Source organism: Akebia trifoliata, chromosome 10 (genome assembly GCF_017979445.1).
Source record: "Akebia trifoliata isolate Shusen 1 chromosome 10, ASM1797944v1, whole genome shotgun sequence".
In the NCBI taxonomy this organism is placed as follows: Eukaryota; Viridiplantae; Streptophyta; class Magnoliopsida; order Ranunculales; family Lardizabalaceae; genus Akebia; species Akebia trifoliata.
The window spans coordinates 1,100,892-1,116,234 of NC_141384.1; the positions used below are offsets into that span (position 1 = coordinate 1,100,892).

Sequence of the window (15,343 nt, forward strand, 5' to 3'; positions counted from 1 at the left end):
AGATATAAATATCAAATAAAATAGACAATTATTTATATACATAACAATTTATCTTGTAATTCCTCGACTAAAAGTTAAGATCAACAATAAAATTTTCAAGCAAATCAAACTTTTGAAAATAAAATCATAAAAAATTATAGCATGAACCATTTAATTGTCGTTGGAATTTTATAAAAAAAAATATGAAAAATGAATGAGAGTACATGCAATGAAAATGTAAACATTAAAGACTTCATATTTTCTTTATATTTTAATTTTACTTCAACTACGTTTACTTTAAGATATCTATTTGTAAGCATTTAATTAGGCTATTAATTTTTTTATAATATTATAAATTTATTATTCGAATACTCGAAGGAGACCCGATTCTTATCGGATCCTTAAGATAGCTACTCAAAATCATACCTAAAAATGATTGGGTCCATATTGGTAGACCCAAAATTGACTAATTGATTTCCGGGTACAAAAGATAAGTGAGTGCCCATTGACACCCTTAGATTTGAAATATAAGGTCGAAGTGCTTTTTAGCAAAGATATTAAGATTTGAAATACACTCAATAAGTTTGGGATGAGAAAGATCCTATGCTAAAATAGACGATTTCTTTGGTGATTGATTAATCTAAGGTGACGGGTCATTAATAGAAAGGTTTCGAGGGATGATGAGCGACACAAGAAAGTTTATAGGTTGTGAGCTCCTCCTCCTTCAATCAATAGCAAATCTAGCAAGGCAGTCCACTCTCATTGAAGATGGGATGAGCCACAACTCCTAGCTCCTCTATCAGTGACAGTGTTGGTTGATTTCTTAATTCGAGTTGCTCACTGAGCGAGAGTGGTGAATCCATATATATTCTATCTATTCCTCGTCGTCAATGGTGGCTCACTTTAATGCTAACGCAAGACTATACGTTAACACATTGAGCTGACGAGGAGTTGTCCACCAAAAACCCTAGATGCTTATCACTCGTATCTCAAGAAAACATCTATGGTTCTGTGCACACCTCCACATTAACTCAACGTCTAACATGGTGTCTTACACAGTCACTTCCGCATTTTCCCAACTTATTAAGATATTCTAGAGGTTTGAGAAAGCAAAAGTATCCTCGATGTAAGAGACCGACATAGATCCTGAAATTACACGTGTACGATAAATAAGCATTGAAAGTATCCTCAATGTAAAAGACCGTCTTAGATTCTGAAATTACACGAGTACGATAAATAAGCATTGAAAGTATCTTTGATGTAAGAGACCGACATAGATCCTGAAATTACACGTATATGATAAATAAGCATTGAAAGTGTAAGAGACCGACATAGATCCTGATATTACACGTGAACGATAAATAAGCATTGAAAGTATCCTCGATGAAGCATTGAAAGTATCCTCGATGTAAGAGACCGACGTAGATCCTAAAATTACACGTGTATGATAAATAAACATTGAAAGTATCCTCGATGAAACATTGAAAGTATCCTTAATGTAAGAGACCGACGTAGATCCTGAAATTACACGTGTACGATAAATAAACATTGAAAGTATCCTCGATGTAAAAGACTGACATAGATCTTGAGGTTACATGTGTACAATAAATACACATTGAAAGAATTTAATTCCTTCAAAATACAAACATTTAAAAATATATTAAATGAAATAAAAATAAAAATAAATATCAAGCGTTAGACCTTGAAAGAAGACCCAAGTCAAGAGGGTATCTCAAATATGGCAATAGGTGGGCCAAACAGATCTTTAAATCCCCATTATACCCTTAACCACATAGACCCCTCTCTCTCTCTCCTTATTTTCTCTCTCACAACAAAACACAAACACTTCTCCTCTCTCTCTATCCCTCTCTCGCTCTGGTTTCTTTCTTCAAGATGAAACCCACACCATCAGACGCAGTTTCATCTTCATCTCCATCACCATCCACCACACCTTTTTCTGACCCACCCCAACAATCTCAAACTTCATCTTCATCATCATCATTGTCTGCATCATCTTCATCCGTATCTGCATCTTTATCTCTATCTGCAGCAGAAGAACCAGTTTGTTCCAGAGATGGTGGTGGACAAGAATCTGTCTGCATCGATCGAAGAGGTGATCACTCCGCTATTTGTAGATGGACGGTCACAAATTTCCCAAAAGTTAAAGCTAGGGCACTTTGGAGCCGTTATTTCGAAGTTGGAGGCTTCGATTGTCGTCTCCTCGTATACCCTAAAGGGGACTCGCAAGCTTTGCCAGGTTACTTCTCAATCTATCTCCAAATCATGGATCCTCGTGGTTCATCTTCGTCGAAATGGGATTGTTTCTCGAGTTATCGTCTTTCGATCGTTAATCATCTCGACGAGTCGAAATCGATTCAGAGAGATTCTTGGCATCGATTCTCAACCAAGAAGAAATCTCATGGTTGGTGTGATTTCACACCTTCTTCGACAATTCTTGATCCCAAAGCTGGATTCTTGTTTAATACCGACTCACTTCTTATTACGGCTGATATTTTGATCTTGAATGAATCCGTTTCGTTCTCTCGTGATCATAATGAGTTGCAATCATCCTTATCGTCTTCTTCGGTGATTACTGGACCGATTTCTGATGTTTTGAGTGGTAAGTTTACTTGGAAAGTTCATAACTTTAATTTGTTTAAAGAAATGATCAAAACCCAGAAAATAATGAGTCCAATTTTTCCTGCTGGAGAGTGTAATCTTCGAATTAGTGTTTATCAGAGTTCGGTTAATGGGGTTGAGTACTTATCCATGTGTTTAGAGAGTAAAGATACTGAGAAATCAGTTGTATCCGATCGGAGTTGTTGGTGTTTGTTTCGAATGTCGGTGTTGAATCAGAAACCTGGGTTGAACCATATGCACCGAGATTCTTACGGGCGGTTTGCCGCGGATAATAAGAGTGGGGATAATACTAGTCTTGGGTGGAATGATTATATGAAGATGGCGGATTTTATTGGCCAAGATTCAGGGTTTCTTGTTGATCAGACAGCTGTTTTTAGTACATCGTTTCATGTGATTAAGGAGTCGAGCAGCTTTTTGAAGAATGGGGGGTCACTTGGAGGGAGGAGTAGTGGTGGTGGGGCAAGGAAGTCTGATGGGCATTTGGGGAAGTTTACTTGGAGGATTGAGAATTTTACGAGGTTGAAGGATCTTTTGAAGAAGAGGAAGATTACGGGTCTTTGCATTAAGAGCCGGAGGTTTCAGATTGGTAATAGAGATTGCCGTCTCATTGTTTATCCCAGAGGTAAGATTACGGCACACAGATAGCTTACTTTGTTAATTACTCAATTTATATCGAATACTTAATTAGATTCTATCATCTATATTTGAAAACCTTGTTTCTTAACCAGTTGATCGATTATTTAAAAAAGAAAAACTCTAGGTGATTGATTAATTGAGAATTATTTAGTTTTGTGAGGTATGAATTGAAAATAGAATTATGAATGCTTCTCATAGACTCATTGGAAATTGAATTGTATAATAGAGATTCCGTTTCATTGATTATCCGAGTGGTAAGATTACGGCACAAAATAACTTACTTTGTTAATTACTCGAATTATATCGAATTCTTATTTAGTTTCTAACATATGTAGTTGAAGTCGATCGATTCTAAGAATAAAACTCTAGGTGATTAATTAATTGAGAAGTATTTGTTTTGTGATATATGAATTGAAAATAGAATTATGAATGCTTCTCATAGACTCAAATCCATTTACTAGAACCTATTTAGTTGTATAAATTATGAAAAAGGAACGAAAACTGATGGAATGTCCACTTGTACTTGATGGAATCAGGGCAGTCTCAACCACCATGTCACCTTTCGGTTTTCCTTGAAGTTACGGATTCCCGAAACACTTCTAGCGATTGGAGTTGTTTTGTGAGTCATCGGTTGTCGGTAGTAAACCAGAGGGTGGAGGACAAGTCTGTTACAAAGGAGTCGCAGAACCGCTACTCCAAAGCTGCAAAGGACTGGGGTTGGCGTGAGTTTGTGACGCTCACTAGTCTCTTTGATCAGGACTCCGGGTTTCTTGTTCAGGACACTGTTGTGTTTTCAGCAGAGGTTCTTATTCTGAAAGAGACATCTATAATGCAGGACTTTTCTGATCAGGATGTGGAGTCGGGCAATGCAGGATACCAAATCGAAGCGGTTGGGAAAAGAGGGTCGTTTACATGGAGGGTGGAGAATTTCTTATCCTTCAAGGAAATAATGGAAACCCGAAAGATTTTTAGCAAATTTTTTCAAGCTGGTAGATGTGAGCTTCGGATTGGTGAGTGAAGGTTTTTGTTTTGATGCAATTGCATCATTAGCTTTTAGACATCTATTTAATTGTTAACTAATCCTTAATCAGTGTTTTTAGAGGCGTGTGAGGCTTACACTTTGAAGCACGCCTCAGGATGAGGTTCATTAAAATTGCCCTGAGGCACAAGGTTGAAACAAAAAACAACTAAGGCTTACACTTCAAACCATGAGGCACCTAATAGGCGTACACCTCAATGTGAGGCATATGCCTTTTGGCTGAGATACGCCTCACATTAATTTTTTTTTACGTAATGCATTTCTTCCTCACTTCTTCTTCTTCTTCTTCTTCTTCTTTTCTTTCTACTTTACTTCTTTCTTTTTTGCCATCCAAGTAAGATTTTATAATTTTTTTTTTCTACTTCTATTTCTTTTTTAATGCTAGTATGCAATATAATTGGAATGCTTAGAAGTAAATTTGAATACAAAATAGTAATATATGGAAATAAAATCATTGAGTTAGCTGTTTTATTAACAATTTTTTGTAGTATTTAGTATTATACAGATAAAGTTGTTCAAAAACATAAATATTTAGGTATTGTTTTGCAATAAATATCAAATATTTCTATTTTGCTAAAATATAAAATATTTGTATTATTATTTATTGTAATGGATTAGAACTTGAAATTCGATTGTGGATTTGAGATTTAGAAATATCTGATGGTTATGTTCTTTAATATTGTATTATTTTACTTGAAAAATATCATACTTGTGAGGCTTACGCTTTACATCTTGGGACTACACCTAGAGGCACTGGCCAACCGGGTGCCTTGCCTCACGCCTCAACGCCTGAACGTATTGTCCCTAATTTCTCGATTGCATTTCCCAATTGTGATACAGGTGTATACGAGTCCTTTGACACCATATGTATATACCTTGAGAGTGATCAGTCGGTTGTTAGTGATCCAGAAAAGAACTTTTGGGTCAGATACAGGATGGCTGTGGTGAATCAAAAGAATCCTGCCAAAACTGTGTGGAAGGAGTCTTCTATCTGTACAAAGATGTGGAACAATTCCGTCCTCCAATTCATGAAGGTGTCCGATATGTTGGAAGCAGATGCAGGATTTCTTGTGCGCGATACAGTTGTTTTTGTCTGTGAGATCCTTGATTGCTGCCCGTGGTTCGAGTTTTCAGACCTAGAGGTGAGTGTACATGTGCCCATTTCATTGATTCATCTTTTTTTTTCATGATGGAACACTTTGCCAATTAATATCTTGTGATATAATGTGTGACTAATTAATTCTTTTCATCAAGTCTTGGGAATGTTGCACTAGACCCGTATTTTACTATATTAAGGAAACTATTGACCAGGGTTACCTAATTTGATGGTTTCATACTGAACTATGAACCGGTTCAAACCGAACTAGTTCATGGGACGATTCGCTTTCAGTTCATGTAATTGAGCAAATTCAACGAATTGAGTTTTTTTTACCCCCTCCACACGTTGATAATATTTGAGACAACCCCCTAAAATCTTAAACTCATAGTAGTTCCCTTTGACCTTGGTCTTTATTACAAGATTGATGAAAAATGAGCAAATACCCTCATCTTTAACCTATAAACAATAGAAACTTAGATTTTTTTTTTCTTCCCAAAATCTGCCATTTAAGCTCTCTTCACTCTACTCATCACTTGAACCTTCAAATACCCTCACCTCTGTCTACCCCTACGAACCGGGTTCATTCTTGAGTGGCGAACCACGAATTGCGAACCTGAATTCAAACCGAGCGAATCCATGAATCAGGTAACATAGCTATTGATTATAAACACCTTGGTCGTGTGCTTCAAGCCCATTAGCATTTTGTTTAAATTCACATTGGTTGGGGTTTACATGTCGATATGAGGAAATTGATAATATTTAACAAATACATAGGACCTAGATGCAAGACGTATTGTTTTCTGTGTGTACCAATATGTTTTGGAAACATTTCTAAGCATTTTTATTTCAGTAAAAAATCTTTTTTTCTTTTTCAGGGAGAGTTGTAACATATAAGATTATTAGAAAACAAAGATAATAAATAGAATGTGACAAGGTTGAGAAAACCTACCTACAACAAAAAGGAAAATAAAAACAAGAAACTAGATGTGACTACTCAAGCCTGACAAACTATCTCTCAACTAAGAAGAAAATCTTCAAAGAAGACGCCCTTAAATTACTTGAAGATTTTACACCAAAAAAAGAAAAAAGAAAAAAGAAAAAAGAAAAAAGAAACCTAGGATGGATATGATGATTGATGACATCCTCCAAAAAGTGCTCTAATCCTTCAAAATCCAATAATTCCTTTCCTTCTAAATCCCCAACATCCAACAAAAGGGGGTCAATGACCATACTGTCAATTTTCTTGAGCTCAAGGTCGTGGTTTGCGAACCACTAAAAAGCATTGACATTGATTTTGGATAACACCATATAAGATAAAGCAAGGAGATGAAATGTGACCACATGGCGTGGGAAAAGTTACAATGGATGAGCAAATGGTTAATAGATTCACCAATTGCTTTGCAAAGGAAACAAGGTTCAACCGAAACAATTGCCCGAACAATGTTGTTACCCATGGTTAAAATTTTCTCCAAACTCATAGACTAAGTAAAAAAAGGCTACTTTAGAAGGGACCTTCCAGCCCAAAATACCAATGGTTGAAAACTTGGAATATTGAAAATGGGATGAGGAATGGTAGGAAGATTTAATAGAGAACCTCCCATCCCAACTAGAAGCCCATACTTGATGATCCTCTGACTATTGATAAGGTTGGGTTACATACTCAAGCTCCCAAGACAAGTCTTCTCTAGTCCAAACCATGAAATTGATAATTAGCTACTTTTCCTTTAACAAGTTAGAGTATAAGTTTGGAAATTGCATCTTGAGGGCCAAGGAGCCACATAACGATCCTCTAAAAATGGATAGTAGAACCTTTCCCCACCTTAAATGCTATCATGTTATGAAACTCTTGGTGAACTTTGAGTATTCCCTTCCCCACCACCGAAAGATGATATGCCTCTAAAATAGTTAAGGTGAAAGATTTTCCTTGTGGATATAGTATAAGGGTTTTATATTTTGATAAGTGCAGATATATTATTGACCTTTAGGAGCCCTACTAAGCTGTATGATATTTTGGATGATAAATTGTTATTGGATGATGAGCCAATGAATATTCCCGACTGTTTAAAGCTTTCCAAGTCTCTATGATCTAAATCTTAAACTAATTATTTAATAATATGTGTTACATATTTCCAGTTTCAGCATTCTTCATCTCAGGTCTTTGTTAAGGTTATGAACTTATGATAATCAAAGAATTTCCTTTCTTATCATTTACTTCTGAGGCCACTCTATCCTCAGATTGTCACAGTTTTTATTTTTTATTTTTGATGACTGGTGCACAACAATTCAGATCAAATTATGTTCTTTTACGTTCCAATTTTTGTGAACATTGTGTTGGTGTCATCCATCCATTCTTCTGTGCTCCATGATTGTAATTCACCTCGAGTAATTATACCCTGGATCGTTGGATGTTTGGTTTCATGGAATTTGTATTGATCTGTCTACCCATTTTGGAGGATCTTACACACTTGTTCGAAACTTGCTGTCATGCTTCTTTAGTGTAAGGTGCCCAAGCATGAAGCTGAGCATTAAGTAATTTTAATTTGAATCTCATTTTTTGGGGATTACACTTATTGCAAATTTTATCTGACAATTCAACATTAACTAATTTTAACTTGAATCTCAATTTTTGGGGATTGCACTTCTTACAAATTTTATCTGACAACTCTAGGGGAACTTTGATGTGGTAATTTTTCTTAAGTATGTTTATAATCATATGCCCCTGCTCAGTGTCTAGTTTTCCTTTCATCAGGTTTTGGCTTCTGAGGATGATCAGGATGCATTATCAACTGACCCTGATGAACTTATTGATTCTGAGGACAGTGAAGGAATAAGTGGAGATGAAGAAGACATCTTTAGAAACCTTCTTGCCAGGGCAGGGTTTCACCTTACATACGGAGATAATCCTTCGCAGCCTCAAGTCACTTTAAGGGAGAAGCTTCTAATGGATGCTGGTGCAATAGCTGGTTTTCTGACTGGGCTCCGTGTTTATCTCGATGACCCTGCAAAAATAAAGCGTCTACTACTCCCAACTAAGCTCTCTGGTGATAACAATGGGAAGAAAGAGGCCACAAGGACTGATGAATCCTCTCCGAGTTTGATGAATTTGTTAATGGGTGTCAAAGTCTTGCAACAAGCAATCATCGATTTACTTCTAGATATAATGGTTGAGTGTTGCCAGCCTTCAGAAGGAAGACTTGGTGATGATTCTTCTGATACGAGCTCAAAGCCTTCTCCAGATGGTGATGGAGCCATCAGTCCACCAGACTCTGGGATAGAAAATGGAGCAACAGAATCCGTTCAATTGCCTATATATGGGAGATTGGATTCTTCTGTAGATGAAAGTACCAATGCATATGCAGTACAAAGCTCAGACATTAATAGAATTAATATACTGGAAAAGGCTGTTCCTGGGCAACCAATTTATCCTCCCGAAACATCTGCTGGAGGTCTTTCTGTAGATAATGGTTTCTTACGAGTTCCCAAGGTATAGTATATATTTTTTTTGGAGAGATTCTATTGCCACACCAACTTTTGCTAATGCACCCCAATTCATATGTAAATCACCAAAGAATTAGCACATAACCTGGGGTGGCGTTAAGAAAAGTTGGTGTGGCAATAGAAGCTCTCTTTATTTAATATGTGGATTTCTGAGATTGTTTTCTTTTGTATTAACCTTTTGAAATTTTTTTATGGTTAGACCAAGTGGCCAGAGCAATCTGAGGAGCTCTTGGGATTGATTGTGAATTCACTAAGAGCCCTGGATGGTGCTGTTCCGCAAGGTTGTCCAGAGCCCAGACGAAGGCCTCAGTCTGCACAGAAGATTGCTCTTGTATTGGATAAAGCTCCTAAACATCTGCAACCTGATCTAGTTGCTTTGGTTCCCAAATTGGTTGATCATTCGGAGCATCCACTGGCGGCTTGTGCACTTTTGGACCGCCTTCAAAAGCTTGATGGTGAACCTGCATTGCGACTACCTGTAAGATATATTCTCAAGTTAATTATTTCATTTAATGTCTTTGTTCACATGCTTTTGGTTTAGTATACTATTCAATTGTTGCATCTTCAGACTAATCACAAGTTTTTTGGTTTCTCAGGTTTTGAGTGCTCTTAATCAATTGGAGTTTGGTAGTGAAGTGTGGGAGCGTGGCTTATCACAATCTTTTGAACTGTTGATGGATTCAAACGATGAGTCGCTTGCAGCAGCCTTGACTTTTATTTTCAAGGCTGCATCCCAGTGCCGGCATCTTCCTCAAGCAGTATGCACATGGACACATCTTGAAATTTTAAATGGATCTTCTTCCATGAAATCTCTTATGAAATAACATTTTGTGTTTTTGTTTTTTATATGCAAATTTCTTCTTATCTTCCATTGTAGGTCAGAGTGGTTCGTACTAGGCTGAAAAGTTTGGGTACGGAGGTTTCACCTTGTATTCTGGATGTTGTAAGCAAAATTGTAAATACATGGGAAGATGTCGCCGAAGCTATATTAAGGGATATTGATTCTGACTTTAAGACTTCTGGGCTCCACTTATATGGGGAAAATGGACTTACGGTTGATGAGCAGGTTTTAGGTTGTCATTTTTCTGATATTTATCTCCTGTTAGAGCTGTTATGCATACCTTCCCTCACTGTTGAAGCTTCCCAAGTTTTTGAGAGAGCTGTTGCTCGAGGAGCCATTATAGATCAATCAGTAGCTATGGTTTTGGAAAGACGCCATGGTCAGAGATTGAGTAGTAATTCTGGGCCCGTTGCGGTCAATTCTCAGCATAAAGATGCACTAGTAGAAGGAAAACCCAATGAATCATTGTCATTCGAAGAAGATGATTTTACTCCAGTTCTTTGCCTTGCTGAATCATTGGCCCTCTCTAGAGACCCTCGAGTGCAGGGTTTTGTGAGGATTCTATATGCTACAATGTTTAGGATGTACACTGATGAGGGTTATCGTTGGAGGATGTTGAAAGGACTTGTTGACCGTTCCACCAGCACCACGGACAATTGTCGTGAAATAGATTTAGATTTGGATATTTTGGTATTCTTGGTTCGTGAGGAAGAAGGGATTGCCAGACCAGTTTTGAGTATGATGAGGGAGGTTGCTGAACTTGCAAATGTTGATCGTGCGGCTCTTTGGCATCAGTTATGTGCCAGTGAAGATGAAAATATTCGTGTTCGTGAAGAAAAGCAAGCTGAACTTTCCAATATGATGAGAGAAAAAGCTATTTTGTCGCAGATGCTTAGTGAGTCTGAGGCCACTAACAACCGTCTTAAGGTACTTAATCTCTAATTGGAACCGATGATATGCCTGTGAAAAATACCATCATAAGTTACTTGTTTTATGGGGATTGTTAGAGTTGACATTTATTCCATAAAATGGCAGTCTGAGATGAAGGCTGAAATGGATGGCTTTACTCGGGAAAAGAAGGAACTTTCTGAACATATACAAGAAGTTGAGAGTCAGCATGAATGGCTTCGCTCAGAACGAGATGATGAAATTGCAAGGCTCTCTGCTGAGAAAAAAGTTCTTCAGGATCGTCTTCATGATGCTGAGACACAGGTTTCACAACTAAAATCCCGTAAACGTGATGAATTGAAGGTACATAATCTCTTCTATTTTCTCTACAAATTCTCGGCAGCTTTATGTTTACAAATTTATCACTTACCCCACTATCAATTTTCTCCTGAAATGTGGAACCGGTTCTTTCAATTTTTTGAGATTGGTTAGTTCATTCCAAGAATTTTTTTGAGCACTCTAAAGGGTGAAGATGGGACTTAGTCACTATTCTAGGAAACATAGACGCGTTGGAATTCCATAGTGTGGTATTCAGGTTTAAATTTGGTGTATCTGTTTAGATTCATTCCAGAAAGACTTGTTTCAAAGCTGGCACATTAAAGTGTCTCCTTCCAAGAAAAGACTCCTGTGGTCTTTAACTATCTTCCAAGAAAGAGCACTCTGTGCACGATGTGATTTTGAAGATATTGGGGCTGATCTACTCTTGGGAGTAAAATTTTTGAGGAGTTTTTTTTTGGTGGATTTTCTGTTTATATGGTTGTTCTGCATGGTTCTTGTGAATAGTTTTTCTCTTTTTCTTTTTTTTTGCTTTTGTCTCTGGGCGGCTAGCTTGGCCTTTCCCCTCCACCCTTGTTCTCTATTTTTTGGTTGATAATATTCTTCTTTACCTATCCAAAATATACACACACATATATATATATATATATATATATATATATATTTCTATTCTTAAATCTTCATCTCTGATCATTCTGAGTTTCTTGCAGATTTATATCTTAGGGACATATTAAGTTTGAGAAGTTATATTTTGGCTGTTTCGTGTGTGTATATTCCTTATCTTTTTTCTGTTTTCTTCAGTAACCTTATTCTGAAGGTAGTACTTTTTTTTGAACATTCATTATGTTTTGCATTTAAAGGTGAAACTTTCTTGTATAGTTTACCTTGGTCTTGTGTGCTAATACTTAGAGCTTGACAGTATGAGTGGAAATCACTAAGACCTTTGCTTGTTCAATTTTAGCTGGGTATGATTTTTATTGAAGAAAGCTCTAAACATGTTTTATTAGTGTAATGTGGATCTTCTTTATTAGCATAAAAGCTTGCTCATAATTTGATGTCAATTTTTTTTGATGCAAAGGGTTATTTAGACATGAACTTATAGAGGTGGGGATGGTGGCTGTTACATATAGAATCCTTTCATGTGGGGAAGTACTTCCTGATTATTGGGTAATTGGTGTTGGTGATGTGAGTTTTGGTGGAGAAGGATAATACAGGGCAAGAACCATTGGCTTGGAAGGCTGTGGAGAAGTCAGATGCTGGGGTTGCTAGTTCTTTTGCACAGACCTAGGCAATGCACCTTACCTTGCCCTAGGAAATCTCTTATGTTATCGATCTTGATAACACCGATTTCTTCAATGGTTGTTTGAATCAAGTCTGTTCCTCAGATACTGCATTCAGTAACTTTTTTTTTTATTGACATGTTTTCATGATTATCTTTTCTCAATACCAGATTTCTGTAAATATCTATTCGAGAAAAAAGGTAATTTTGGTTTTTAATTTTTTTTTTTTATAGGCAAAGCAAAAAATATCAAAGTAAAAAAAGTGGCCAGGGTGGGGCTACTAAACAGAACAACTACAGGAATATTTAAAAACGGCAAGCAAACAACCCAAACTAACACTATCATTCTAAACATAAAATTTCCCATCTATATAAGAAATCTTCAAAAAAGACCCCCTTGAACTCAGAACAATTTGCTCCATAAGAATAAGAAGCCCAAAATCGAGAGCAACACGTCTTGCTATGAATGCTTCTTTCCATCACTGCTGTTCCCTTCCATTGAAAAAATTCCCCAACAAACAGCAAATGGGATTAGAAACCAGAGGGTTTTTTTTTTTATTTTCCTAAGGGAAATTTTTGAAAAGCCAACTTTCCAACTTATCCAGATGATTGGTTTAATATGAAGGCTCTGCTTGTGTGATTTTTTTAGTCAAGCTTTTAATGACTATTTGTTGGCAAACATATCAGAAAAATGCGACGTTTGAGTTACTCATTTTATTATGTATGCCAGTTTATATTTTTGACTTAACATTTGATTGGATTGCATGGCTATAATTGTGTGTTATCATGGGTACCATGAATTTAATCTCTGCAGAAAGTTGTGAAGGAGAAAAATGCTCTTGCTGAAAGGCTGAAGAGCGCAGAAGCTGCACGGAAAAGATTTGATGATGAGTTAAAACGATATGCCACAGAGACTGTGACTAGGGAGGAAGTTCGAAAGTCACTTGAGGATGAAGTCCGACGGTTGACACAAACAGTTGGACAAACTGAAGGAGAAAAGCGAGAGAAGGAAGAACAAGTTGCTCGATGTGAAGCATACATTGATGGGATGGAAGTAAGATTGAATGCCTGCGAGGTTTTTTTTTAAATCTTTCTATTACTCTATGAAAAGTTCTTTGGGTTGCCATCTTTATGATAAATTCTCTTTCTTATAGCATGAGTTTTTGTGGCCAACCAGACCTTGAATGTTAACAATTGGATCTGTTGTCGATTGCTTATAACTTGCTTATTCAGACGGTCCAGAGCCACAATCCTTTTGAAAGGATGCACTGAGTGGTTGTGAAATAATCTGTTAATCCTTGCTCATGGCTTGAAATTGGCTTAATTTGCAGCGGGTCATGTTTGAGAAACTTCATTCTTCATTTTATGGGTTGTTTTTAATATACATGATGAATATTCTGATAGCAAATCCGGAGATGATTTAGGGTGTCTACTGATCACAACCATCCCTGAACTTAGCGTGTCATTTTGTAGTACTTGGAGGGACCATTATTCTGCCATTGGCAGCAACCCATGGTGTTGCTGTTTTAAGAATGTGTTCTTTTAGGGAAATTCATCCTATGTGACAGGAAGATTAAAAATTAAAAGGTCTCCTAGGTTACTCTGCTAAGTTGATCCCTAATGGACAAGTTGCACATATTTGAAAAAAGAGAATCATAGTTTTCATTGCTATTGGTGTTGGACATTACGCCCACACCATGATCTATGGAGGAATGCTAAACAACTTGACATGTATATTGGATTGGTATGTAGATTATCTTCCTTATACCAAAAAAGCTCCATTCACGTCAGTGGGATCTGTGTCAACATCCATTAGTGGCCTAACCTAGAAGAATTATGTACCAAAATACTCTGCCTGATCTTTGGCTACTCTTTGTCACAGGTCTCATATTTGAGGTCCATCATTTGGATCAAATAAATGTGTTCATGGCTTGCATGTTACGTATGTAGTAGGTCATGCCTCTGTTACTATTTATATATTTATTTTTTGTTTGGTTAAAGTATGAAAGCAGGGTTTTGATCTGTCTGTTACTATGTTAGTTCTTCATTAGCCATAAATGGGTTGCATGAGTCTTGGTCGCCAAGTCTTTCTTCCGATTGTTTTAATCTTGGGTATCTTCTGTTTATTCTTATCTATAGTCATCTACTTGTGCAGTTAAACATCAAATTATTTATTTGGTTGTGGAGTTCTTTTTTTGTTTTTGTTTTTGGTGAAAGAGGAAATTAGGATAGGAACCAATTTAATTATCCCTTATTTCTTTGTACTGCTTGTAGAATACGACAAATTGTTGGCTAAATATTACCTTACATTCTTTTGCAGGAATACATCCACACACTTGTGACTTCACTCCAGGAAGAGATGTCACGCCATGCCCCTCTCTATGGTGCAGGTTTGGAAGCTCTCTCGATGAAAGAGTTAGATACACTGTCACGGATCCACGAAGATGGTCTCAGGCAGATTCATGCACTCCAACAGGGGCAAGGAAATCCTGGTGGCAACCTTCTTTTGAACCCACACACCCTTACTCACTCCCACCCGTTGTACCCCCCAACTCCGTCTCACATGGCAGTCGGAATGCCTCCTTCAGCCATCCCTAATGGTGCTGGGATCCACGGCAATGGGCATGTGAATGGTGCTGTGAGACCGTGGTTCAACCCTACATAAATCCAGGAAAAAGATTCTATTAGTCCAAAGTTACGCTGGCGTATTGTTTTACGATAGTGGTCAGTAGAAATTCAATATGAAGGGGTTTCTTAATTTTCCTTCCTTTTTTATTTTTAACGTCTTGTTCGAGTCATATCTAGTCATTTGAACTGGTAGAACCATTGGATCATCTGTCAAATAAATAATTGAAAAGGAAATACAAAAACTCAAGAGGGGAGATGAGGGAAGAGGGGGTTGTGTTGTGGTGACTAGATGCTAAAAAGGTGAGAATTCAGTGGAACTAACAGTTGCAAATGCTGCAGCTCGCTTCTTTTTTCAATTTTTTTTTTCTTCTCACAAGAAAGGCATATTTGGATTACATTTACAAATGTTTGTCATCAGCTCTATTCTGGACTTTTTGTCCATTTATTAATTAAATTTTGGTTGGAGCTATTGATGATGGA

At 37.0% G+C, this 15,343-nt stretch overlaps 1 protein-coding gene across 2 annotated transcripts; it reads left to right on the forward strand.

Annotated features, from left to right (window-relative positions):
- The first annotated feature begins 1,790 nt into the window (after positions 1-1,790).
- Positions 1,791-15,343, forward strand: LOC147392606 (TRAF-like family protein). 2 transcript variants are annotated; one of them, XM_086456986.1, is made up of 10 exons: positions 1,791-3,241; positions 3,792-4,265; positions 5,135-5,436; positions 8,143-8,877; positions 9,091-9,369; positions 9,488-9,649; positions 9,769-10,659; positions 10,768-10,983; positions 13,050-13,310; positions 14,556-15,343. In XM_086456986.1, exons 1-10 carry the CDS (start codon positions 1,873-1,875, stop codon positions 14,898-14,900), a joined length of 5,034 nt encoding a protein of 1,677 aa, XP_086313112.1. In that variant the 5' UTR covers positions 1,791-1,872; the 3' UTR covers positions 14,901-15,343. The 2 variants fall into 2 exon arrangements, with proteins under 2 accessions (XP_086313112.1, XP_086313113.1); XM_086456987.1 differs by having other exon boundaries at positions 13,050-13,289.